This window comes from Macaca thibetana, chromosome 2, assembly GCF_024542745.1.
Source record: "Macaca thibetana thibetana isolate TM-01 chromosome 2, ASM2454274v1, whole genome shotgun sequence".
NCBI classification, from domain to species: domain Eukaryota; kingdom Metazoa; phylum Chordata; class Mammalia; order Primates; family Cercopithecidae; genus Macaca; species Macaca thibetana.
Genome location: NC_065579.1, coordinates 105,394,211 through 105,421,974, shown reverse-complemented (window position 1 = coordinate 105,421,974; position 27,764 = coordinate 105,394,211). Strand labels below are relative to the sequence as shown.

General features: G+C 41.3%; 1 protein-coding gene across 6 annotated transcripts in view; it reads right to left on the bottom strand.

The window, feature by feature from the left end:
- Positions 1-27,764, bottom strand: part of DOCK3 (dedicator of cytokinesis 3) — a 688,972-nt gene that overhangs the window by 278,693 nt on the left and 382,515 nt on the right. For all 6 annotated transcript variants that reach the window (XM_050780657.1, XM_050780653.1, XM_050780654.1 and 3 more), the window contains 2 exons: positions 27,204-27,245; positions 26,103-26,257 (listed from right to left, as the gene is read on the bottom strand). In XM_050780657.1, coding sequence (XP_050636614.1) covers positions 26,103-26,257; positions 27,204-27,245 — 197 coding nt within the window. The remainder of the gene's footprint in view (positions 1-26,102; positions 26,258-27,203; positions 27,246-27,764) is intronic.

Genomic DNA, 27,764 nt, shown 5'->3' with positions numbered 1-27,764 from the left:
CCAAAACAGCATGGTACTGGTACCAGAACAGCATGGTACTGGTACCAAAACAGATATATAGACCAAAGGAACAGAAGACAGGCCTCAGAAATAACACCACACATCTACAACCATCTGATCTTTGACAAACCTGACAAAAACAAGAAATGGGGAAAGGATTCCCTATTTAATAAATGCTGTTGTGAAAACTGCCTAGCCATATGCAGAAAACTGAAACTGGACCTCTTCCTTACAATTTATACAAAAATTAACTCAAGATAGATTAAAGACTTAAATGTAAGACCTAAAACCAAAAAACCCTAGAAGAAAATCAAGGCAATTCCATTCAGGACATAGGCATGGGCAAGGACTTCATGACTAAAACACCAAAAGCAATGGCAACAAAAGCCAAAATTGACGAATGGGATCTAATTAAACTAAAGAGCTTCTGCATGGCAAAAGAAACTATCCTCGGGATGAATAGACAACCTACAGAATGGGAGAACATTTTTGTTATCTATCCATCTGACAAAGGGCTAATATCCAGAATCTATAAAGAACTAAACAAATTTAGAAGAAAAAAACAACCCCATCAAAAAGTGAACAAGGGATATGAACAGACACTTCACAAAAGAAGACATTCATGCAACCAACAAACATATGAAAAAAAGCTCATCATCACTGGTCATTAGAGAAATGCAAATCAAAACCACAATGACATACCACCTCATGCCAGTTAGAATGGCAATCATTAAAAAGTCAGGAAAAAATAGATGCTGGAGAGGATGTGGAAAGGGATGCTTTTGCACTGTCGGGAGTGTAAATGAGTTCAACCAGTGTGGTGATTCCTCAAGCATCTAGAATGGTATTTCTCCATTTGACCCAGCAATCCCATTACTGGGTATATACCCAAAGGACTATAAATCATTCTACTATAAAGACACAAGCACACATATGTTTATTGCAGCACTATTCACAACAGAACCAACCCAAATGCCCAACAATCATAGACTGGATAAAGAAAATGTGGCACATATACACCATGGTATACTATGCAGTCATACAAAAGGATGAGTTCATGTCCTTTGCAGGGACACGAACGAAGGTGGAAACCATCATTCTCGGCAAACTAACACAGAACAGAAAACCAAACACCGCATGTTCTCAGTCGTAAGAGGGAGTTGAACAATGAGAAAATATGGGCACAGGGAGGGGAATATCACACACCAGGGCCTGTTGGGGGTTGAGGGGCAAGGGGAGGGATAGCATTAGGAGAAATACCTAATGTAAATGACAGGTTGATGGGTGCAGCAAACCACCATGGCACACGTATACCTATGTAACAAACCTGCACGTTCTGCATATGTGTCCCAGAACTTAAAGTATAATAGTAATAATAACAAAGAAATAACAACAAAAAAGCCTTCCCTAATCCTGTCCATTTTGTTTTCCACCAGACTTCTACAGAGTTATCCTCATTTCTGCCTGTATATTCCTACACTGCCCTTTCATTCCTCAGCCAACTTTGGTTAGGTTTCTACTTATCCAAAAATTCAAAACACTTTATTTAAACTAAAATCTCCACTGATGGCCTCCATATCCAATCCTATCACTGTGTCACTGCTCTGCAGTCTCTGGCATTGATGTTCGTGTGAAATAATGTTGGCCACAGGAAGCTTCCCTGCCTCGTCCTCTCTCTGCTCTTGAAACGTTTCCTTTGTTGGCTTCTATTGATTCTCCTGTCTGACCGCTCCTTTACAGTCCAATTAGCTAGGTCTTCTTCCTTTTCCTTCCTCAGTTCTTTCTTCATCCAATTCTTTATCTAAAATATTCCCCCTTGGTTATGTGGCACACTGTTCTGATGTCAACAATCATTGAGTGCTATTATCTAAATCTCTGGCCTAGACCTCTTTCTACATATCTAACATTCCAATCGTTCAGACATTGTTTTTTTTTTTTTAATTTTTTTTATGAGACAGGGTCTTGCTCTGTTGCCCAGACTTGAATGCAGTGATGCAATCATGGCTCACTACAACCTTGACCTCCTGGGCTCAAGTGATCCTCCCACCTCAGCTTCCCAAGTACCTGGGACTACAAGCATGCACCACCATGTCTGGCTAATTCTTATTTTTTTTGTAGAGATGGCATCTTGCTTGTTGCCCAGGCTGATCTCAAACTCCTGGTTTCAAGTGATCCTCCCTCCTCAGCCTCCAAAAGTGCTGAGATTACAGGCTGTGACTATCAATTTATAACAAACTCTCAAGTTTTACTGATGCTATTTGTCTTTGAATCAAACTTCAAATAGCTGGGTTTGAAAGACCTCTAATGACAAAAGATTTGTTGAACCACTGGGCAATGCAGAATAGAGGAAAATTCTGAGTATCAGTGTTGGGGTATGAGGGATTAACAGGTATATTAGATCACTGATGGAGACATTTATGTCAGTCCAGTGATTTATCTGGGGTCCTGCAGTGTCTCAGTGCCTTATGACTGGGAGTCTGTCTGATTTATAGACCAAGGGAAGTTGTCAGCAGCTCTGGAGTCAGGGTGGATTAGTGTTACTGGTATGTGGATTAATGTTCAAGAAGCTTCAGCGTTTCAGTGATGTTACAGCATCTAGCAATAGTATGTGGGGGGCAACACCAGTGGATTAGTGGGGTCTTTTAGAGGTCAATGGCTGAGGAAGCCTAGAGTTTTGCAACTGAAGGGGAATTGTTGTGGGGTCAGTCACTGGAGTCCTGAAATGTTCAGTGTTTTAATAACCTGCAGAGTCAGCGCTACCTCTTTAGAGAGGTCATGCCTAACCGCCCTACTTTAAAAAGTGCCATGCCCTATTTCTGTGATTCTCATTGCTTCATTTTCTTCGAAGAATTTACCCAATGCCAGTTTTATAGTATATATTTATTTATTGTCTATCTCCCCCTCTGGAACATAAACTACAAAAATAAGGGGATTTTTTCTGTCTTGTTTTATGCTGAATCCTCAGCATCTGGAACAGTATCTTATACATGGTGGCATACAATGTGTTTTGAATAAACAAGAAGAATATTATAATCTCAAATCCACTCAAATTTGTAAAAAGTAAATGCTTTTCAAATCAGCACTGTATTAGTAATGAATTACTTATAATACCCTCTTAATACCTTTTAGGTGCAGCAGCTCTACCCAAAATCCAACAGAGTCCTTGAGCTCAGCTGTCACAAGCACTAGTTCTTTGCCTTTCCTACACGTTGAAATCATCTGATAAATCCTCATTTAATTAATCTGTAGAGTGGCCAGAATATAAAAAACTTTAATTGTATGTGCATTTAACATTAAGAACTCCTGGTTCAAAACCTGTCCACTCCTTTTGCATACCCTCCTGTGGCTAATGGCTTCTACATACACTCAACAGTCGCCCCTCCCACTTCACATATCTCTAAAAACAAGTCTCTTGAATGTGTCCTTTTATCTTTATTGTCACTTCCACTACCCAGGTTGCAAACTATGCCATCTCTCTTTTGCTCTCTAAATGTACCAAAGCACAGTTTACATATGGTAATAGGCACAAATCTAAGTATACAACTTGATGAATTTTTGCTTAGGGAACCACCATGGCAGATCATGATGCAGAATTAATTCCACCATCTAAAAGATTCCATTGTGATCTTTCTAGTGAATACTACCAACCATGACTATAGTTCAGGTTTGCCTATTCTTGAACTTTACATAAACAAAATCACTCAGTACGTATCCTTTTGAGTCTGGCTTCCTTTTTTACTTACTTATAATCTCTATTCTTTTTTTTTTCCAAAAAATGTATTAGTGCTACAATGAATATATGCATGCATGTGTCTTTATAACAGAATGATTTATATTCCTCCGGGTATATACCCAGTAATGGGATTGCCGAGTCAAATGCTAGTTCTGTTTTTAGGTATTTGAGGAATTGCCACACTACTTTCCACAATGGTTGAACTAATTCACACTCCCACCAACAGCGTATAAGTGTTCCCTTTTCTCCGCAACCTCACCAGCATCTATTATTATTATTACATTTTACTTTTTAATAGTAGCCATTCTGACTGGTGTGAGATGGTATCTCATTATGGTTTTGACTTGTATTTCTCTAATGATCAGTGATGCTGAATTTTTCATATGCTTCTTAGTCACATGTATGTCTTCTTTTGAAAAGTGACTGTACATGTCCTTTGCCTACTTTATAATGAAGTTGTTTTTTTCTTATAAATATGTTAAGTTTCTTATAGATGATGGATATTAGACCTTTGTCGGGTGCACAGACTGCAAAAATTTTACCCTATTCTGTAAGTTGTCTGTTTACTCTGTTGACAGTTTCTTTTCCCATGTGGAAGCTCTTTAGTTTAAACAGATTCCATTTGTCAACTTTTGCTTTTGTTGCAATTGCTTTTGCTGTTTTCATCATGAAATCTTTGCCCATTCCCACGTCCACAATGGTATTGCGGGTCTCCATTGGTCTCCCAGGGTTTTTATATTTAAGTCTCTAATCCATCTTGAGTTGATTTTTACATATGGTATAAGGAAGGAGTTCAGTTTCAATCTTCTGCATATGGCTAAGCAGGTATCCCAGCACCATTTCTTGAATAGAGAGTCATTTCCCCATTGCTTATTTTTATCAGCTTTGTCAAAGAACAGATAGTTGTAGGTGTATAGCCTTATTTCTGGTCTCTCTATTCTGTTCCATTGGTCTATGTGTCTGTTTTTGTACCAGTACTATGCTGTTTTGGTTACTGCAGCCTTGTAGTATATTTAAAAGAACAAAGTAGAGTAGCATGATGTCTCCTGCTTTGTCCATCTTGCTTAAGATCGCCTTGGCTATTCTAACAATACTGATTCTTCCTATCCATGAGCATGGAATGTTTTTCCATTTGTTTGTGTCATCTCTGATTTCTCTGAACAGTGTTTTGTAATTCTCATTGTAGAGATCTCTCACCTCCCTAATTAGCTGTATTTCTACATACTTTATTTTTTTGTGTGTGGCAATTGTGAATGGGACTACCTTACTGACTTGGCTCTCAGCTTAGCTGTTGTTAGGTATAGGAATGCTAGTGATTTTTGTACACTGATTTTGTATTCTGAAACTTTGCTCAAGCTGTTTATCAGCTTAAGGAGCTTGGGGCCAGGATTATGGGGTTTTCTAGGTATAGAACCATGTCATTTGAAAACAGAGATAGACTGACTTCTTCTCTTCCTATGTATAGGCCCTTTAATTCTTTCTTTTTCCTAACTGCTCTGGTCAGGTTTCCAATGCTCTGTTCAATATGAATGGTTAGAGAGGACATCTTTGTGCCAGTTTTCAAGTGGAATGCTTCCAACTTTTGTCCATTCAGTATGAGGTTGGCTGTGGGTTTGTCATAGATGGCTCTTCTTATTTTGAGGTATGTTCCTTCAATATCTAGTTCATTTGAAAGTTTTTAACATGAAGAAATGTTGAATTTTATTGAAAGCCTTTTCTACATCTATTGAGATAATCATGGGGTTTTTATCTTTAGTTCTATTTATGTGTTGAATCACATTTATTGATCTCAGTATGTTGAATCAACCTTGCAAATCAGAGATAAAGCCTACTTGATCATGGTGGATACATTTTTTGGTGTGCCGTTGGATTCAGTTTGCTAGTATTTTGTTGAGGATTTCTGCATCAATGTTCATCAAGGATAATGGCCTGAAGTTTCTGTTGGTGGTGGTGGTGGTGGTGGTGGTGGTGGCACACACCTGTAGTCCCAGCTACTTGTGAGGCTGAAGTGGGAGGACTGCTTGAATCTGAGAGGTAGAGGTTACAGGAAGCCAAGATCATACCACTGCACTCAAGCCTGGGTGATAGAGTGAACTCTATCTCAAAGAAAAAAAAAAGAGAGAGAGAAAAGGAGATTCAAAAACACACAATCTGGAATGACATTTCAGACATTTACCATTATATAATGCTCGTCTTTTTAATTTTTGTTGGTGTGAAATCTGTTTCGTCTGAAATCAGGATTGCAATCCCTGCTTTTTTGTTTTCCATTTACTTGGTAGATTTTTCTCCATCCCTTTGTTTTTAGCCTACGGGTATCAATGAATGTGAGATGGGTCTCTTGAAGACAGCATACCACTGGGTCTTGCTTCTTTATCCACCTTGTTACTCTGTGCCTTTTAATTGGGGCATTTTGCCCATTTACATTCAAGCTGTGTTTCAGAGATTCTCATATGTTGTATCTTTGTTCTCATTTGTTTCAAAGAACTTGATTTCCACCTTAATTTCATTATTTACCCAAAAGTCATTCAGAAGCAAGTTGTCCAATTTCCCTATAATTGCGTGATTTTGAGAGATTTTCTTCTTCTTGAATTCTATTTTTATTGCTCTGTGGTTTGAGACAGTGGTTGGTGTGACTTTGCTTGCTTTGCATTTGCTGATGATTGTTTTACGTCTAATGGCATAGTTAATTTTAGGGTATGTGCCATGTGTAGATAAGAACGTATTTTGTTTTTTTGGAGTGAAGAGTTTTATAGGTCCAGTGTTGAGTTCAGGTCCTGCATATCTTCATTAATTTTCTGCCCTGATGATCTAATACTGTAAGTGGGGTGTTGAAGTCTCCCACTATTACTGTGTGGGAGTCTTAAGTTTCTTTGAAGGTCTCTTAAGAATTTGCTTTATGAGGCCGGGCGCGGTGGCTCAAGCCTGTAATCCCAGCACTTTGGGAGGCCGAGACGGGCGGATCGCGAGGTCAGGAGATCGAGACCATCCTGGCTAACACGGTGAAACCCCGTCTCTACTAAAAAATACAGAAAACTAGCCGGGCGAGGTGGCGGGCGCCTGTAGTCCCAGCTACTCGGGAGGCTGAGACAGGAGAATGGCATAAACCCAGGAGGCGGAGCTTGCAGTGAGTTGAGATCCGGCCACTGCGCTCCAGCCTGGCTGACAGAGCGAGACTCCGTCTCAAAAAAAAAAAAAAAAAAAAAAAAAAATTTGCTTTATGAATTTGACTGCTCCTGTGTTGAGTGCATATATATTTAAGATAGTTAGGTCTTCTTGCTGAATTAAACCCTTTACCAACATAACGCTCATCTTTTTTATCTTTGTTGGTGTGAAATCTGCTTTGTCTGAAATCAGGATTGCAATCCCTGATTTTTTCTGTTTTCCATTTCCTTGGTAGATTTTTCTCCATCCCTTTATTTTCAGCCTATGGGTATCAATGAATGTGAGATGGGTCTCTTGAAGAGAGCATACCACTGGGTCTTGCTTCTTTATCCACTTTGTTACTCTGTGCCTTTTAATTGGGGCATTTTGCCCATTTACATTCAAAGTTAGTATTGAATGTGTAACTTTTATCCTATATTCATGTTTATTTGTTTAAGCTGTTAATTTGCCAACTTGTGTGGCTGCTTTATAGTGTCACTGGTCTGTGTACCTAAGTGTGTGTTTGTGGTGGTTGGCAATGGTCTTTCCTTTCCATACTTAGTGCTTATTTTAGAAGCTCTTATAAAGCAGGTCTGGGGGTAACTAATTTCCTCAGCATTTGCTTGCCTGACAAGGATCTTCTTTCCCCTTTCCTTATGAAGCTTAGTTTGGCCAGATAAGAAATTCTCTGTTGGGATTTCTTTTCTTTAAGAATGATGATACCAGCCTGGCCAACAAGGCAAAATCCTGTCTCTACTAAAAATATAAAATTAGCCAGGCATGTGCCTGTAATCCCAGCTACTTGGGAGGCTGAGGGAGGAGAACTGCTTGAACCCAGGAGGCGGAGGTTGCAGTGAGCCAAGATCATGCCACTGCACTCCAGCCTCCTGCACTCCAGACAAAGCAAGACTCCGTCTCAAAAAAAAAAAAAAAAAAAAAAGAGAGAGAGAGAAAGAAAAAGAATGTTGAATATTGGCCCTCAATCTCTGCTGGCTTGTAGGATTTCTGATGAGAGGTCCACTATTCGTTTGATGGGTTTCCCCTTGTAGGTGAGCTATCCTTTCTCTCTACCTTGCCTGTAATATTTTTTCTTTCATTTCAAACTTGAAGAATATGATGACTTATGTGTATAGGGGATGATCCTCTTGCGAAGTATTTTGTGGGAGTTTTCTGCATTTCCTGAATTTGAATGTTAGCCCCTCTAGCTAGGTTGGGAAGTTCTCATGGACGATATCATGAAATATGTTTTCCAAGTTCCTTCCATTTTCCCCATCCCCATCAGGGATGCCAGTGAGTTATAGATTCAGTCTCTTGATAATCCTATATTTATTGGAAGTTTTGTTTATTCCTTTTCATTCTTTTTGCTTTATTCTTGTCTTATTTCAGAAAGCCAGTCTTCAAGCTCTGAGATTCTTTCCCCAGCTTGGTCTATTCTGCTGTTAATACTACTTCTAGAGTGTTTTTCAGCTGTATCAGATTGGTTATGTTCTTTTCTACACTGGCTATCCAGTATTGTATTATTTTGATTCATAGCTTTCTTAGATTATGTTTCAATGTTCTTCTGAATCTCAATGATCTTCATTCCTATTCATATTCTGAATTCTATTTCTGTCATTTCAGCCATCTCAGCCCAGTTAAGAACCCCTGTTGGAGAACTGTTGCAGTTGTTTGGAGGAAAGAAGACACTCTCTGGCTTTCTGAGTTGTCAAGAGTTCTTGCACTGGTTCTTTCTCATCTTTGTGGGCTAATATTCCTTCACTATTTGAAGTTGCTATCCTTTGGATGGGTTTTCGTTTTTTTTTCCCTTTTATACTACTTAATGACCTTGGGGTTTGACTGTGATATAAGGTGGGTTCAGTCAACTAGCTTCATTACTGGAAGCTTTTAGGAGACCAAGGCTCAGCTCAGGACTTCCATATTGTGTGGTTTCACTCTGGAAACTGATATCAGGCTTGGCTTTGAAATCTGGCTTGAGGTTAGGAACCTGCTGCACTGGAGGGGCCAAGGTGTTCTGGGACTGCTGGTCACAACACTGCTGGGTGGTGCCAGTCAAAGTACTTCATATGGTAGTGGCAGCGGAATCTGTCCTTGTTTTCATGTGCCAATGGCAGCAGCAATGCAGCAGGGAGCACACTGGGGCAGGGTGCTAGTGGGTACTGAGGTGCCAACCTCCATTCAGGCATTTGAAGTATGGCTGGGGGGGGCAACCCCTCCTACTAGTGACTATGCTCACATTTGCACAATGGTGGTGTTAGCACGGGGGCGGCACACTGGTGGGAACAGGACTGTGTGTATCCACTGTATGCACTGACGCTGGCAGCAGTGGCTGCTCAGGGCTAGGGGCAAGTCCACTGTTTTCCATGCCTAGTTTTGTGCCAGCACCCCTGGTGCAGGGGCAAGGCACTGGTGGGGGAAGGAGCCCACTAACATTCTGAAAACAATGGCGGTGTGGCAAGGGGGGGCAAGGGCGAGGTACACTCATGTAGGCAGGTGTGGTATGGCAGGGTGCATGCACACACACATGCCTGCAAAGTGATATGGAGAGTGGCCGTGGTCAAGTGTCTGCATCTGCAGGCAAAGTGGCATGGGGAGGCTGCAGTGGCGGAAGGGTGTGGGTGGGCTGGAGCCTGTCAGTGGGAGCTGCTGTGCTGGAGCTCTCTGCCAGTCAAGTGTGGTCCGCCAGTGAAGGAGCTACGACATGGGTACCCACAAATTACCTGAAGGCTGCACTGATGCAGGCACAGCCAGGCTGGGGCCCTGGGAGAGGCTAGCCAACTGAGGGGTGCTCAGGTCTGACCCGGCCCTATCTCATGGGCCAGATCACCTTGCAGAGTTCAGGTCAGACAGTTCCCCTAGGGGCTAAAGTCTCCTATTGGAGCAAGTGAAGCCTAGCAGGAGGGGCATCTCTGGCCACGCTCTACTACCCATGCTCCCACATCAAACCCTCTGGGCTCCATCCTGGCCAGAGTTCTGCCCCTACTACTTCTCTAAGCAGCTTTCCCTGTCAATGTAAGTGTCTGTGGTGGTTGAGGGATCTCTTCCTGCCAGGATTCCTGGGGCCTGTGGCAAGAGCAGATAGTTTCTTGTCTGTTCAACTCACCCCCTATGCAGGAGTTGTTGAAGGTCAGGAATGAATCCTGGTGCATGGTAGCCCCATGCAGAATTCCCAGCTTCTTCCCCCTTCAATCCAGCCTCAATGGCTTCCCTCCATTTGCTTGCAATGCCTTCCCTCTGAAGATCTGCTAGGAGTGCAACCATCTTCTCAATGTCTGGATCTCTCAGTGGGAAATGTTCTTCTGGCTCCGTCTAGTCGGCCATCTTGGAGCAGGAGTCTGTGCCTGGCTTCCTTCACACAACATAATGCTTTCAAGATTCATTCATGTTGCTGTATGAATACTTCATTCTTTATTGCTGAGTAATATTCCATTATATATAGATACAATGTATGTATATAGATACGATTATTTATCAATTTTCCTGTTGATACGTGATTTGTTTCCAATTTTTGGCTACGATGAACAAAGCTTCAGTGAACATTCTTGTTTAAGTCTTTTTTATGGGCACATGCTTTGTTTCTCTTGGATATCTATCCTAGGAGTAGAACTGCTGAAACAGAGTAGGCATATGCTTAACTTTGTTAGAAACTACTTAAACTTCAGACCTAACCTCTGCACATTATCTGTGTGCTATGAGATCCTCACCATCGGAGGGATGATTTGATATTTAAAGATGACTATGCCAGGCCCCTCCTTAAAATTCAATCATGTTCTTTATCATCTTCTTTATAAATAAGGCCCAAGACCCTTAGTTGGCACAGAAGACTCTTTTCCCTCATCTCTGATTTCACCATTCATACTATAACAACATCAAATGCTTGTGGTGCTTCCTGCCACTGCTTATTTCCCAAGTCTTTACTCACACTCTCTTCTTTGCTTGGAATACCTTCTGCCCCTCAGTGCCAAGATTAGTAGGAGTACTCATGCTTTCCCACTCTCTCTCCCAGAAAACTTTTCCTAACCCTCAGGAAGAAATGGGAAATTCTCATTAGCTAGGTGTGGTGGTGTGCACCTGTAGTCCCAGCTACTCAGGAGGCTGGGGTTAGAGGATCACTTGAGCCTAGGAGGTTAAGGCTTCAGTGAGCTGTGATTCCACCACTGCACTCCAGCCTGGGAGACGGAGCAAGACCCTGTCTCAAAAATATTAAAAACATTTTAAAAATTAAAAAAGGAATGGGAAATCCTCCTAGACATTCTGACAATACCCTGAGCAACTCTTCATTGTTGTTAATATATTTTTCTCAGATTATAAATGTTTACTACAGTAAATCTAGAAACTACTTAAAAGCAAAAGCAGAAAGCTGTAATTGTCCACAATCCTACTAAAATTGTTCACTCAGAGGCAATCATGAACACTGTTAAAATTTCCACATAAAAGCCATTTTACTGCCGCCACTGGTCCAAACCCAATCTCTCCAGCTATGATTATATTAGTCTCCCAATTGGACTCCTTGTTTTTGCCTGCACTTCCCATAATCCACTGTCAATATGGCTACTACAGTGAACAGGTTAAAACCCAAGTCAGAACATGTCCCTCTTCTCCTCAGAAACTTCAATGGTCCCCATTTCACTTAGAGTAAAATCCAAAGCATTTACAATGGCCTTCAGAACCCTACAGTTCTCTACTAGTCCCTCGCCAAGGCCAGATATTTGTTTCTCTGACTTCATGGTCTACTTTGTCCTAAGTCCTTGCTCACTTTGTTCCAATGACACTGGTCTCCTTGCTGTCCTCAAGCTCATGCTTCTGCCTGAGAGCTTCTGAACTTGCTCTGATTCCCTGTACATGGAAACTTCTTTTCCAAAATATTCACCTGACTGTTGCCCCAATTCTTTTAAGTCTTTACTCAATTGTCATCCTCTGAGTAAACCTCCCTCCTCATTTATCCTATCAAAAATTTCCCCTATTCCATGTTCTAGCTCCCTTCTCTGCTTTATTTTTCTACATACAATATCTATATATAAACAATTGAACACATTACATATTCCACTTACCCTGTTTTTTGTCTGCTTCTCCCTCATCCCCCATGATGGGTAGAAATATTGCTGTCTAGCTCCCTAGTATATCCCCAGGACATGAGAAGAGGGCTCATTCCATTGCGTAGTTGGATAAGTGAATATCCTCCCAGTTTTTTTTTTTCTCCTTGAGCACAAACATAGCTCAGGAAGCTCACAGAGTCCAACTTGGCCAAAGAAATGTATCCTTCCTTTGTATACATAAGGCAATAGATTTATATTAAGTCCTTGAAGGCAGAGGTATTTTACTGATTTTCACTGATATCTGGGACTTAGAATAGGACCTGGAACACTGTAGGCACTAAATACAGTCAACCTGCTTTAAGCATTTGGAGAATTGTTTTGAACCTTCTATGAGACTGTTGCACATGGCTTAAGTATCTTGGGAGTAGCTCATCAATTTTTTGAGGGTAAATTTATTAGAAATGGCAGAAAGTAATTCAGAGCTAAGTTTGGTGAATGTAGATAATCAAGAAAGGTAAAATTATTTTTGTCTAATAAACAGGATGACAATAAGACTCGTTTTCCTGTGCCATTTATATACTAGCTTTGCTTTCACTTTCTGAGATGCTAGAATTTATCTCTTCTGTTCTATTCCCTCTTTTCTGCGTGAGCATGTCACCTACTTTGCTCTGTAGTCTCACTGTAGCACAGGCTCCAGCTCTTGGGCCTGTACCATCATTGATTTAGTGCATCTGCTATATACCTCTCTCCATTCTATGTCTTGGGGTGCTGACATATTTATATTTTCCATTAAAGGCCGTTGAAAGAAAAAGATATCTTTTTATATATTTAGGTTCAAAACTTAATAGCAACAATCAGGTAGACATTCAATAAAGAGTTCTACAGTTTTGATTTGAAGAATCCATATATAAAGGGTATTGTGGCTTTCCTGCAGTGGGAGGGGAATAGTAGTTTTAATGATAATTGAGTTCAAGATAAACAACTGGCAGAATCTATTTCCAAGGGAGTCTCTGTTCTAAACGTGCTCAGAGGGAAAGATATTTGGAGCATTCCTTCTCAGAAACCAGCAGCCATATCTCTAGATGCCATTAAAAGTTTACACATAGACAAAATATTCTCTTTTCTAACCAAGAACTGATTTTTAAAAATTCATAATTGTATATATTTTGTATGTGAAATTCTAAATTTTCTATTTTTCTCTCATACCGTTTAACTTTTTCTAATAAGTCATAATTATTGGACTCCTGGTTCCCATGCATTGCAAAGGAGTCATCTAGTCTCAGGGCTTCCTTTTGTTTGTGCTATTTCTACAACACTATTTCTTCTGTTCTTTTGCAGCTGATTTCTAGTTACCCTAACAACAGCCACACAGCTTACTCCATGGACAGCAAGTGTACATATATGTCACTCAATTTTCCATTCTCTCTCATGAGTCTCCAGACTTTGTTTTTAAACATCATTTAGCACATTCCTCAAAATATAAATCCTGATATACTGATCCAGACTTTGTTTTTAAACACCATTTAGCACATTCCTCAAAATACAAATCCTGATATACTGATTGATTTGCTTACAGGATCCAGTACCTTGTGTTCTTCACTTCCATGTGAAGATTAATATCCAGTTTTTTAAATCTTGCTCTGTCTTGAGATGATCTTTAATAAATCCTGATCTACAGCCAGGCAGATATTTTACATTGCTTTGTAAATGTAAAAGAAGAGAAAATAATCCCCAGTTTATGAATAAATGCTCTGGCTCTGACAGAAACACCTCCAGTCACTAGAAGTCTGTGTCAGGGAATCAAGCCTCAGAGACCCTCAATGATTGTTACTCCAAAGACACCAGCCACAGGCCTTACAATTGAGTTGTTTCTCCAAGTACCATGTTTTCAGATAAACACAAATTAGTTAAAATTTCCCCAGCTAAATATATTTTAACGACAACAAAACTTTTTAAAATAAGTGCAAGAAAGGTAGCAAACTTCAATCTTGTATTTTCTTTGATTCCTTCATATTTTCCTTTATCCCCAACTCTGGAAAAGCTTTAGTGGTACTTTGTAAATTTGAGGTTTAGCCAAGTGGATGCTGGGATCGGAGGGGAAGTGACTGTCTGTTTAAATCACCTTTTCTGTGAGCCTGGCTTTGAGGCAGGAGTAGAAATGGGAAAAAGCCTAGAATGTCTTAATCCGAATTCAGCTGGATTCTACACGAAGCCTTTTTTGCAACTATAGATTTAATGCTGGAACTCCATCTTGAGAGTTTATAACAAGTCATTTGTTCAATTGATAAATGTTACCAGCTCATAGTAGGCTCTGTAACAGTCTTTTTTTAGCCTTAGTTGCTAGCTGCTTTGCATCTGCCTTGGATATGCATGGTTCAGAGGTGAGCCAGTGACATGGGCAGAGCTCATATACAGAATTTGAGATTCCCATTTCCTGCTCTCTTCTCTCCAGAACTCCCTCTAGTGGCCATACTTGCCCCAGGTTCCATCTCTTGGTTCCTTAGGCTAAAAATATGGCAGGCTTTCTAATGGAGTTTTAGACACTCTATACTATGCTAGGAGTACAGCTCACTTTCAGATCAAAACCACAAAAACAGAAAATTCACCACATGTTGGTCTTTTTCTCCAACTTTTTACTGCCTTACAATATCTGCCTGCTTTATTCATTCGGCAGCACTGTCAGGTAGTTTTTGGATTTTGCCCAGTGTTAATTGTAGGAGGGTCAGACTGTCAGGGACTTACTCCACCATACCAGAAATAAAATAAGCACAGTTCTACCTTTAGAAGATAGCCAGAATCCAAGCCACCATCGTCTGTCATCTGGTCACTGCAAAGACTTTCTATCTAGTTTCTTTATTTATCCTTAAGTAACTAAGGATGACATGGCTGCCAGTAATTTGATCCCTTAGCTCCACCTCATTAATTTAGAAATCATTTAGAGATCAAAGGATGAGAGGATGGGAGAAATTAAGTCTCTTCCCTGGAAGGTAGCTGCATGGTAGGTGTACCTACCCTGACAATCTTATTTAGCATAGCAAATCTCCCTTATACTTTACTTTTTCTATCCCATAACACTTATCCCTTCAAATATGATACAATTTACTTATTTTTATTTACTGTCTCTTCCTATTATGTAAGCTTCATGAGAACATGGATTTTTGTGTGTTTTATCCACTGCCATATTACTAGAGCCTGTAACAGCACAAGCACATAGCAGGTGTAAAAATAAACATTTGGTGCATAAATGACTTTACCAAACACTGTAACTTCTACCTCTGATCTCACTTAATTCTCCATATTCCTCTCCTGACAGAGGATTTCTTTTTATATGTGAAAAGCATCAGTCATTCTGCTCTACTTTGTCCTACGTATTATGTTTTAGGCAGAAAAGAAGTCAAATTTCTTGTAAACAATGTGAAACTTTCTAAAGAAACTGATCATTTCTTTCACTGTTTTTAACTAGACTCTGTAGGACGATACGTTAAAAATTTTTCGCAGCCTAACAGCTAGACTCAGAACATAATGAGGGATGGCATATATAGAACAGCAGTTTCTGATCTTATTTTCAGATGAAAAAGGCAGGTTTAACCATAGGCCAAAGTATATATCTAAAGTAAAAGTTTCACCATGTCTATCTCTCAAAAGACTTTCACTTTAATGCTTCTGAGTAAGAGCTGATGTGTTGGGCATACATGTAGAAGCATGTCAAGATAGCCTGACCACTAGTATGAAATGTACTTAGCTTTAAACCCTATTTGAATTCATTCTCTCTATATTTTCAGTTTTGAGTTATGTAACAAAATATATTAATGAAAAACTTAGCAGGGCAACAGGATTATAAAGTTTCACTTAAACATCCATTTGTTGGCCTCCTCATCCAAAGGGCACAGAAATCATTAGCTTTCTTTGCGGTTGTGTGAGAAAGAGAAAGAGAGAACACTATTAATTTCTCTAGACCCTTGTAATTTTTAGGGAAGATACGTATACTGACAATGACAGACCAGAGAGCAGGGCAGAAAAAGAAAGTGATGTTAACAGTTACCAGAGACAAGGTACCAGCTCCTCTCTTATTTCTGCTAGAACTCACAGAAAATCCTTGTGAAAATGTTGGTTAGTGAGCTGGAGTCTATGTCCTGGACCAAGTTAAGACAGGCTAGACTGTACCATGGGGCCTAGGGTCGAAGGACCAAGACTAAATTGCAGGTCTGTTAGTAGACTGCCTAAATCCTACGGATAAGCTCCAGCTGCATTACATACATTACCTCTTTTGCAGACGGAAACAAAACTGTTTGCTTTAATAAAAAAGTGCTCACCCATCATTTTAAAATAAAATTTATCTTCAGGGTCCCCTAAAATTTTCACAGACGCAGATTATCTCATTTAGGTGGAATGCTTGACTCTCAGGGACAGCCCTCTATTTCAATTATAGAAGCAGCTGATTTTCAACAAAAAGTTTATTTTATGCAAGGGTATCTTGAATGCTGAAAAAACTCCAAGAGAATAAGAATGGGACTTTGGGTCAGGCACAGTGGCTCACACCTGTAATCCCAACATTCTGGGAGGCTGAGGCAGGCAGATAATAAGGCCAGGAGTTCAAGATTAGCCTGGCAAACATGGTGAAACCCCATCTCTAATAAAAACACAAAAATTAGCTGGGTGTGGTCGTGGGCACCTGTAATCCCAGCTACTCAGGAGGCTGAGGCAGGAGAATACCTTGAAACCAGAAGGCGGAGGTTGCAGTGAGCCGAGATCGCGTCACTGCACTCCAGCCTGGGTGAAAGAGCAAAACTCCAATCGGTGGCTGGCAAGATGGCCAAATAGGAACAGATCTGGTCTGTAGCTCCTAGCGAGATCAACGCAGAAGGCAGGTTTTTCTGCATTTCCAATTGAGGTACCCAGCTCATCTCACTGGGGCTGGTTAGACAGTGGGTACAGCCCATGGAGGGTGAGCTGAAGCAGGGTGGGGCGTTGGCTCACCAGGGAAGTGCAAGGGGTCAGGGAACTCCCTCCCCTAGCCAAGGAAAGCCGTGAGGGACTGTGCCATAAAGGACAGTGCGCTCTTACTATGCTTTCCCCACAGTCTTCTCAATCCACAGACCAGGAGATTCCCTCAGGTGCCTACACCACTAGGGCCCTGGATTTCAAGCACAAAACTAGGCAGCCGTTTGGGCAGATACCGAGCTAGCTGCAGGAGGTTTTTTTTGTACCCCAGTGGTGCCTGGAACGCCAGTGAGACAGAACTGTTAACTCCCCTGGAAAGGGGGAGCCAGGGAGCCAAGTGGTCTAGCTCAGCAGATCCCACGGCCATGGAGCCCACCCAGGAGGCTAAGATTCACAGACTTGAAATTCTTGCTGCCAGCACAGCACTCTGAATTCAACCTGGGATGCTCGAGCTTAGTAAGGGGAGGGCCAGCCACCATTACTGAGGCTTCAGTAGGTGGTTTTCCCCTCACAATGTGAAGAAAGCCACCTGGAAGTTCAAACTGGGTGGAGCCCACTGCAGCTTGGCAAAGCCTCTGTAGCCAGACTGCCTCTCTAGATTCCTCCACGCTGGGAAGGGCATCTCTGAAAGAAACTTAGCAGCCCCAGTCAGGGGCTTACAGAACAAACTCCCATCTTCCTGGGACAGAGCACCTGGGGGAAGGGGCGGCTATGGGCACTTAAATGCTCCTGTCTGTGAATCTGAAGAGAGCAATGGATCTCCAAGCACAGCGCTTGAACTCTGCTAAGGGACAGACTGTCTCTTCAAGTGGATCCCTGACCCCTGTGCCTCCTGACTGGGAGACATCTCCCAGCAGGGGTCAACAGACACCTCATAAAGGAGGCTCTGGCTGGCATCTGGCAGGTGCCCCTCTTGGACAAAGCTTCCAGAAGAAGGAACACTGCTGTTCTGCAGCTTCCGCTGGTGATACCCAGGCAAACAGGGTCTAGAGAGGACCTCCTGCAAACTCCAGAAGACCTGCAGCAGAGGAGCCTGTTAGAAGGAAAACTAACAAACAGAAAGAAATAGTACCAAGATCAACAAAAAGGATGACCAGACATAAACTCCATCTGAAGGTCACGAACAGCAAAGACCAAAGGTGGATAAATCCAAGAAGATGAAGAAAAACCAGTGCAAAAAGGCTGAAAATTCCAAAAACCAGAACACCTCTACACCTCTTCTCCTCCAAAGGATCACAACTCCTCGCCAGCAAGGCAACAAAACTGGACAATGAGTTAGGTGAACTGACAGAAGTAGACTTCCGAAGGTGGGTAATAACAAACTCCTCCAAGCTAAAGGAGCATGTTCTAACCCAACGCAAGGAAGCTAAGAACCTTGAAAAAAGGTTACAGGAATTGCTGGCTACAATAACCAGCTTAGAGGAAGAACATAAATGACCCGATGGAGCAGAAAAACACAGCACAAGAACTTCGTGAAGCATACAAGATGACATAATTGTATATTTAGAAAATCCCATCATCTCAGCCCAAAATCTCCTTAAGCTGATAAGCAACTTCAGCAAAGTCTCAGGATACAAAATCAATGTGCAAAAATCACAAGCATTCTTATACACCAATAACAGGCAAACAGAGAGCCAAATCATGAGTGAACTCCCATTCACAATAGCTTCAAAGAGAATAAAATACCCAGGAATCCAACTTACAAGGGATGTGAAGGAACTCTTCAAGGAGAACTACAAACCACTACTCAACGACATAAAAGAGGGCACAAACAAATGGAAGAACATTCCATGCTCACGGATAGGAAGAATCCATATTGTGAAAATGGCCATACTGCCCCAGGTAATTTATAGATTCAATGCCATCCCCATCAAGCCACCAATGACTTTCTTCACAGAATTGGAAAAAAACTACTTTAAAGTTCATATGGAACCAAAAAAGAGCCTGCATTGCCAAGAAAATCCTAAGCAAAAAGAACAAAGCTGGAGGCATCATGCTACCTGACTTCAAACTGTACTACAAGGCTACAGTAACCAAAACAGTATGGTACTGGTAACAAAACAGAGATATAGACCAATGGAACAGAACAGAGCTCTCAGAAATAATACCACATATCTACAACCATCTGATCTTTGACAAACTTGACAAAAACAAGAAATGGGGAAAGGATTCCCTATTTAATAAATGGTGCTGGGAAAACTGGCTAGCCACATGCAGAAAGCTGAAACTGGATTCCTTCCTTACACCTTATAGAAAAAGTAATTCAAGATGGATTAAAGACTTAAATGTTAGATCTAAAATCATAAAAACCCTAGAAGACAACCCAGGCAATGCCATTCAGGACATACACATGGGCAAGGACTTCATGTCTAAAACACCAAAAGCAATGGCAACAAAAGCCAAAATTGACAAATGGGATCTAATTAACTAAAGAGCTTCTGCACAGCAAAAGAAACTACCATCAATGTGAACAGGCAACCTACAGAATGGAAGAAAATTTTTGCAATCTACCCATCTGACAAAGGGCTAATATCCAGAATTGACAAACAACTCAAACAAATTTACAAGAAAATATCAAACATCCCCATCAACAAGTGGGCAAAGGATATGAACAGACACTTCTCAAAACAAGACATTTATGCAGCCAACAGACACATGAAAAAATGCTCATCATCACTGGCCATCAGAGAAATGCAAATCAAAACCACAATGAGATACCATCTCACACCAGTTAGAATGGCGATCATTAAAAAGTCAGGAAACAACAGGTGCTGGAGAGGATGTGGAGAAATAGGAACACTTTTACACTGTTGGTGGGACTGTAAACTAGTTCAACCACTGTGGAAGACAGTGTGGCGATTCCTCAAGGATCTAGAACTAGAAATACCATTTGACCCAGGCATCCCATTACTGGGTATATCTCCAAAGGATTATAAATCATGCTGCTATAAGGACACATGCACACATACGTTTACTGTGGCACTATTTCCAATAGCAAAGACTCGGAACCAACCCAAATGTCCATCAATGATAGACTGGATTAAGAAAATGTGGCACATATATACCATGGAATACTATGCAGTCATAAAAAAGGATGAGTTTGTGTCCTTTGTAGGGACATGGATGCAGCTGGAAACCATCATTCTGAGCAAACTATCGCAAGGACAGAAAAACCAAAGACCTCATGTTCTCACTCATAGGTGGGAATTGAACAATGACAACACTTGGACACAGGAAGGGGAACATCACGCACCAGGGCCTATTGGGGGTTGGGCAGCAAGGTGAGGGATAACATTAGAAGATATACCTAATGTAAATGATGAGTAAATGGGTGCAACACACCAACATGACACACGTATACATACATAACAAACCTGCACATTGTGCACATGTACCCTAGAACTTAAAGTATAATAATAAAAAAAGGAGCCAAATCAATCAAGTGGAGGAAAGAATATCAGAGACTGAAGATCAACTTAATGAAATAAAGCGTGAAGAAAAGATTAGAGGAAAAAACAAATGAAAAGGAATGAACAAAGCCTCCAAGAAATATGGGACTATGTGAAAAGACCAAACCTATGTTTGATTGGTGTACCTGAAAGTGACGGGAAGAATGGAATGAAGTTGGAAAACCTCTTCAGGATATTATGTAGGAGAACTTCCCCAGCCTAGTAAGACAGGCCAACATTCAAATTCAGGAAATACAGAGACCACCACAAAGATACTCCTTGAGAAGAGCAACCCCAAGACACAAGAGCAACCCCAAGACACATAATCGTCAGATTCGCCAAGGTTGAAATGAAGAAAAAAATGTTAAAGGCAGCCAGAGAGAAAGGTTGAGTTACCCAGGGAAGGGTAGCCCATCAGACTAACAGCAGATCTCTCTGCAGAAGCCTTACAAGCCAGAGAGAGTGCGGGCCAACATTCAACATTCTTAAAGAAAATAATTTTCAACCCAGAATTTCATATCCAGCCAAACTAAGCTTCATAAGCAAAAGAGAAATAAAATCCTTTACAGACAAGCAAATGCTGAGAGATTTTGTCACCACCAGGCCTGCCTTACAAGGGCTCCTGAAGGAAGCACTAAATATGGAAAGGAACAACCAGTACCAGCCACTGCAAAAACATACCAAATTATAAAGACGATTGACACTATGAAGAAACTGTATCAACGAATGGGCAAAATAACCAGCTAGCATCATAATGACAGGATTAAATTCACACATAACAATATTAACCTTAAATGTAAACGGGCTAAATGCCCCAATTAAAAGACATAGACTGGTAAATTGGAAAAAGAGTCAAGACCCATCAGGAGACCCACCTCACATGCAAAGACATACATAGGCTCAAAATAAAGGTATGGAGGAATATTTACTAAGCGAAAAGAAAAGAAAAAAGAGAAAAAAGAAAAGAAAGAAGCAGGGGTTGAAATCCTAGTCTCTTATAAAACAGACTTTAAACCGACAAAGATCAAAAAGACAAAGAAGGGCATTACATAATGGTAAAGAGATCAATGCAACAAGACTGATCTTGTTGATATTGATATATTGGGTGCATATATATTAACTATCCTAAATATATATGCACCCAATACAGGAGCACCCAGATTCATAAAGCAAATTCTTAGAGAACTACAAAGAGACTTAGACTCCCACACAATAATAGTGGGAAATATCTAAAAGCTATGCCCTAACATCACAACTAAAAGAACTGGTGAAGCAAGAGCAAACAAATTCAAAACCTAGCAGAATATAAGAAATAACTAAGATCAGGACACAACTGAAGTAGATAAAGACACGAAAAACTTCAAAAAAAATCAGTGAATCCAGGAGTTCGTTTTTTGAAAAGATCAACAAAATAGATAGACCGTTAGCCAGACTAATAAAGAAGAAAAGAGAAAAATGAAATAGACACAATAAAAAATGATAAAGGGGATATAACCACTCATCACACAAAAATATAAACTACCATCAGAGAATAAACATCTCTCTGCAAATAAACTAGAAAAATATGGAAAAAATGGATAAATTCCTGGACACATACACCCTCCCAATACTAAACTGGAAAGAAGTCAAATCCCTGAATAAACCAACAAGTTCTAAAATGGAGGCAGTAATTAGTAGCCTACCAACCAAAATAAGCCCAGGACCAGAGAGATTCACAGCCGAATTCTACCACAGGCACAAAGAGGAGCTGGTATTATTCCTTTTGAAACTATTCCAAACAATAGAAAAAGAGGGAATCCTCCCTAACTCATTTTATGAGGCCAGCATTTAACCTGATATGAAAACCTGGAAGAGACACACACAAAAAAAAGAAAATTTTGGGCCAATATCCCTGATGAACATCGATGCAAAAATCCTCAATAAAATACTGGCAAACCCAATTCCAGCAGCACATCAAAAAGCTTATCCACCATGATCAAGTCAGCTTCATCCCTGGGGGGCAAGGCTCGTTCAACATATGCAAATCAATAAACGTAATCCATCACAAAAACAGAACCAGTAACAAAAACCACATGATTATCTGAACAGACGCAAAAAAGGCCTTTGATAAAATTCAACACCCCTTCATGCTAAAAACTCTCAATAAACTAGGTATTGATGGAACGTATCTCAAAATAGTAAGAGCTATTTATGACAAACCCACAGCCAGTATCATACTGAATGGGCAAAAGCTGGAAGCATTCTCTTTGAAAACTGGCACAACAAGGATGCCCTCTTCTCTCACCACTCCTATTCAACATAGTATTAGAAGTTCCGGCCAGGGCAGTCAGGCAAGAGAAAGAAATAAAGGAAAGAGAGGAAGTCAAATTGTCCCTGTTTGCAGATGATATGATTGTAAATTTAGAAAACCCCATCGTCTCAGCCCCAAATCTCCTTAAGCTGATAAGTAACTTCAGCAAAGTCTTAGGATACAAAATCAATGTACAAACATCACAAGCATTCCTATACACCAATAATAGATGAGCAGAGAGCAAAATCATGAGCGAACTCCCATTCACAACTGCTACAAAGACACTAAAATACCTAGGAATACAACTTACAAGGGATGTGAAGGACCTCTGCAAGGAGAACTACAAACCACTGCTCAAGAATATCAGAGAGGACACAAACAAATGGAAAAACATTCCATGCTCATGGATAAGAAGAATCAATATCATGAAAATGGCCATACTGCCCAAAGTAATTTATAGATTCAATACCATCCCCATCAAGCTACTACTGACTTTCTTCACAGAATTAGAAAAAACTACTTTAAATTTCATATGGAACCAAAAAAAGAGCCTGCATAGCCAAGACAATCCTAAGCAAAAAGAACAAAGCTGGAGGCATCATGCTATCTCACTTCAAACTATACTACAAGACTACAGTAACCAAAACAGCATGTTACTGGTACCAAAACAGATATATAGACCAATGGAACAGAGGAGAGGCCTCAGAAATAATACCACACATCTACAACCATCTGATCTTTGACAAACAACACAAACAAGCAATGGGGAAATGACTCCCTATTTAATAAATGGTGTTGGGAAAACTGGCTAGCCATATGCAGAAAACTGCAACTGAACCCCTTCCTTACACCTTATACAAAAATTAACTCAAGATGGATTAAATTGCTGCCTGTTCTTTCCTCTGGAAGGTTCGTCGCAGAGGGGCAACTGCCAGATGCCAGCAAGAACTCTCTTGCATGAGGTGTCTATAGGCCCTTACTGGGAGGTGTCTCCCAGTCAGGATACATGGGGGTCAGGGACCCACTTGAGGAGGCAGTTTGACCCTTAGCAGAGCTCAAACACTGTTCTAGGAGGTCTGCTGTGCTCTTCAGAGACGTCAGGCAGGGACTTTTAAGTCTGCTGAAGCTTCACCCACAGCCGCTCCTTCCACCAGGTGCTCTGTCCCAGGGAGACGGGGGTTTTATCTATAAGTCCCTGACTGGGGCTGCTGCCTTTTTTTCAGAGATGCCCTGCCCAGAGAAGAGAAATCTGGTAGTCTGGACACAGCAGCCTTACTGAGCTGCAGTAGGCTCCACCCAGTTCAAACTTCCAAGTGGCTTTGTTTATACTGTTGAGCATAAAACCACCTACTCACGCAACAAGCAATGGGGAAATAACTCCCTATTTAATAAATGATGTTGGGAAAACTGGCTGGCCATATGCAGAAAACTGCAACTGAACCCCTTCCTTACACCTTATACAAAAATTAACTCAAGATGGATTAAATTGCTGCCTGTTCTTTCCTCTGGAAGCTTCGTTGCAGAGGGGCAACTGCCTCAGTAATGGCAGATGTCCCTCGCCGCACCAAGCTCGAGTGGCCCAGGTTGATCTCAGTCTGCTGCTGTGCTGGCAGTGAGAATTTCAAGCCAGTGAATCTTAGTTTGCTGGGCTCTATGGGAGTGGGACCCACCAAGCCAGACCACTTGGCTCCCTGGCTTCAGCACCCCTTTCCAGGGGAGTGAACAGTTCTGTCTCGCTGGCATTCCAGGTGTCACTGGGTTATGGAGAAAAAAAACTCCTGCAGCTAGTTCGGTGTCTGCCCAAATGGCTACCCAGTTTTGTGCTTGAAATCCAAGTCTCTGGTGGGTTAGGCACCAGAGGGAATCTCCTGGTCTGTGGGTTGCAAAGACCATGGGACAAGCGCAGTATCTGGGCCAGAGTGCACGGTTCCTCAGGCTCAGTCCCTCATGGCTTCTCTTGGGTAGGGGAGAAAATTTCCCAACCCCTTGCGCTTCTCGGGTAAGGGGATGCCCCACCCTGCTTCGGTTTGCCCTCCATGGGCTGCATCCACTGTCCAGCCAGTCCCAATGAGATGAACTGGGTACCTCAGTTGAAAATGCAGACATCACCCAACTGCTGCATCGATCTTGCTGGGAGCTGCAGACCAGAGCTGTTCCTATTTGGCCATCTTGCCAGCAATCCACCTTTTTTCTTTTTTTTTTTTTTTTTTTGAGACCAAGTCTCGCACTGTCAGTCAGGCTATAGTGCAGTGGCGCGATCCCAACTCACTGCAACCTCCGCCTCCTGGGTGGAACCGATTCTCCTGCCTCAGCCTCTGGAATAGCTGGGCTTACAGGAGCCCACCAACACGCCCAGCTAATTTTTTGCATTTTTGTTAGAGATGGGGTTTCACTATGTTGGTCAGGCTGGTCTCGAACTCCTGAGTTCGAGATTCACCCTCCTCAGCCTCCCAAAGTGCTGGGATTACAGTAGTGAGCCACCGCGCCCGGGCCACAATAATGGAATAGTTTTATCTGTTTCATATATTGGACTTTCTCATAAAATTTAGCTTGAAGAAAGGATTTTTACACACACACACACACACACTCACACACACACACAAAATAGAGTTTACAAAAAATCTGGGTAGGAAAAGAACAGCAGCCAGAATCTATATCCACACAGTCCTGGCCCATAGTCTTGCCTGTGTGCAACAGTTTTAGCTTTCATCAATACCACTGCTACTTTCTCTACAATAACTGTCCCAAGGGCACATACTAGGAGCCATTGGTGATAAGGAAAATTCACATGTCCTGATCAATGGGTGCATCATTTTATTCCTATGCCAAAGTAAAGCACAGTGTATTAATATTTTTGTCAAGATCAGAGGCACTGTGGGGCATGCAAATTAACTGTTTTTCTTTTGAATTCTGCTTTAACTTCCATTTCTAATTTTCCCACATGTGATGTATAATTGGAAAAGTGAAAAATCTGCTTTCGAATTTTAAGTACTAAAGCAAGTAAAAGCCATAAAGCACTCCTAACACAAGAAGTTCCCAAGCAATGTAAAAGAAACCCAGAAGATGCTCTCCTTTCATGGGCTGCCCAGACAAGACACCATCAGCCCCTTTTTTCTGCAAAACCTCTCTTACACAGCAGCAAGCCAAGGCCCAGGGCTTCCTGCACTCTGGAACTGTGTGTCTCTGCTGCATTTGCCTAGTTCTATGTTTCTCCTGTGTCTTTTCTTGGTATTAAATAGATGCATCCTTTTCTCTCTGTGAGGTGGTGGCAAAGACTCAATTTTGAGCTTCTATGTGGAAAAAGGCATAAAAAAGGCGGCCACCCATGGTATGGTTTAGATGACTTAAGGGCACACAGGGAATTGGGGCCAAAACTCCTAGCTAATGAGATGAGGTTACCTTATCTTGTTTTGCCTCTTCTGTGCATCTGTCTTCTCTGAAGGTCAGAGATGCGTATGACCCATACCATCCTAATATAGAATCACAACCTCACCAGAATTTCCAGTGACTCTCACCTGATCTGCTTGCCTTCCCTCATGTCATATAAGGAAAAGAAGACATCGGTATCTTCCCCAATAGTATTGTAAGTGAAACTCTTCAGGCTGAGGAAGAAGTGATGTGGCACTGGCATCCGACATGTTTCCCCATGACGTGGGCGCATTGTATCTACCTAATGAGGAAGAAGAAAACCCGGTGATTTTTATTTTAGTTTTTATATTGATCATTAAAAGGTGCAAACTAAATTACAAACTCTTTTCACACTACTGAAGGAGATTATTTGAGAAACTGAAGATGTTTTCTTTGCTTGTAGGGGATGCTGCCTCAACAGACTTGGGTTGAGGTGGGCAAGCAAGCAGCTGGGATGAATAAACAGTGAAAGAAATATAGGGACAGTAATTCCAACTTATAAGTGAACTAAAGATCTCCACTAGGTGACAAACATCTTAATTCTCCAGGAAACCATTTTCTATTTTTCTTTTTTCTTTTTTTTTTTTTTGAGACAGAGTCTCACTCTGCCACCCAGACTAGAGTGCAATAGCATGATCTCGGCTCACTGCACCTCTTACTCCAGGGTTCAAGCAATTCTCCCTCAGCCTCCCGTGTAGCTGGGATTACAGGCACTCACCACCAAGCCCAGCTAATTTTTGTATTTTTAGTGGAGACGGGTTTCACCATGTTGGCCAGGCTGGTCTCAAACTCCTGACTTCAGGTGATCCACCTGCCTCGGCCTCCCAAAGTGCTGGGATTACAGGCATGAGCCACCGCGCCAGGCCCAGAAAACCATTTTCAAAGTCATTTTTAAGAAATGCCATTATGACCCCAATGCACTTGATTTACACTGTTACCCAGTAATAGTTATGATTCTAAATAACATTTTTATTTTCTCCCAGACTGATTCATTTTAGTTTCAGTCTGCTTTAATTGTGCTTATGCAAATTTGCACAGTAGAAGTAGAGTCTGGCCAAGACTGTTTAGAGGTCAAGGCTCCTCAGATAAAGACACCACACAGTCGAGAAGTCAGTGGTGTCTGTCATTTCCTGGTGTATTCATATGTTGTAATCTCTTAATAGAAAAAGTTGACAGGAAAGGCTGGAAGACCCAGGAAAGCTACTTACCTGGGATGTGCTTTGCTGTACACTCTGCCGACTAGATAAATGCTATGGAAAGAAGGAAAGAAAAATAAACTCTACCAGGAAAGAAACTAAATTTTATTAAGTACTTTCGATATGCTGGGCAGTCTGCTATGCCTTTTATATTCATGATCTCATTTGATACTGATAACTCTGTAAAATAACTGTTACTCATATTTGGTGGAGACAACTAAGGCCTAGAGTAAGGACATGATTTGCTGAAGGTCACATAGCAACAAAGTGGCAACGTCCAGATTCAAACCTTAGCCCTTCCAGATCTGACTAACAGACAAGTCACAAGTGGGTGACTGCCACTAAATTTTTGCTTTGCCACTGTCCTCTCCACATACTGTACCACTTTCTGAGCTGCCTGATCCGGCTTCTTCAGACTTTCCACACTGATACCTTTAACAACAAAGGGCTCCCTCCAAAACACTTCTCCATGCTGTTCCTTTACTGCTGGCTGGTTGAAATTAGAAGCAGCAGATTCTAATTCGAGCTATGCCACTCATAGACTGTGAAATTTCAGACAAATCACTTAATCTC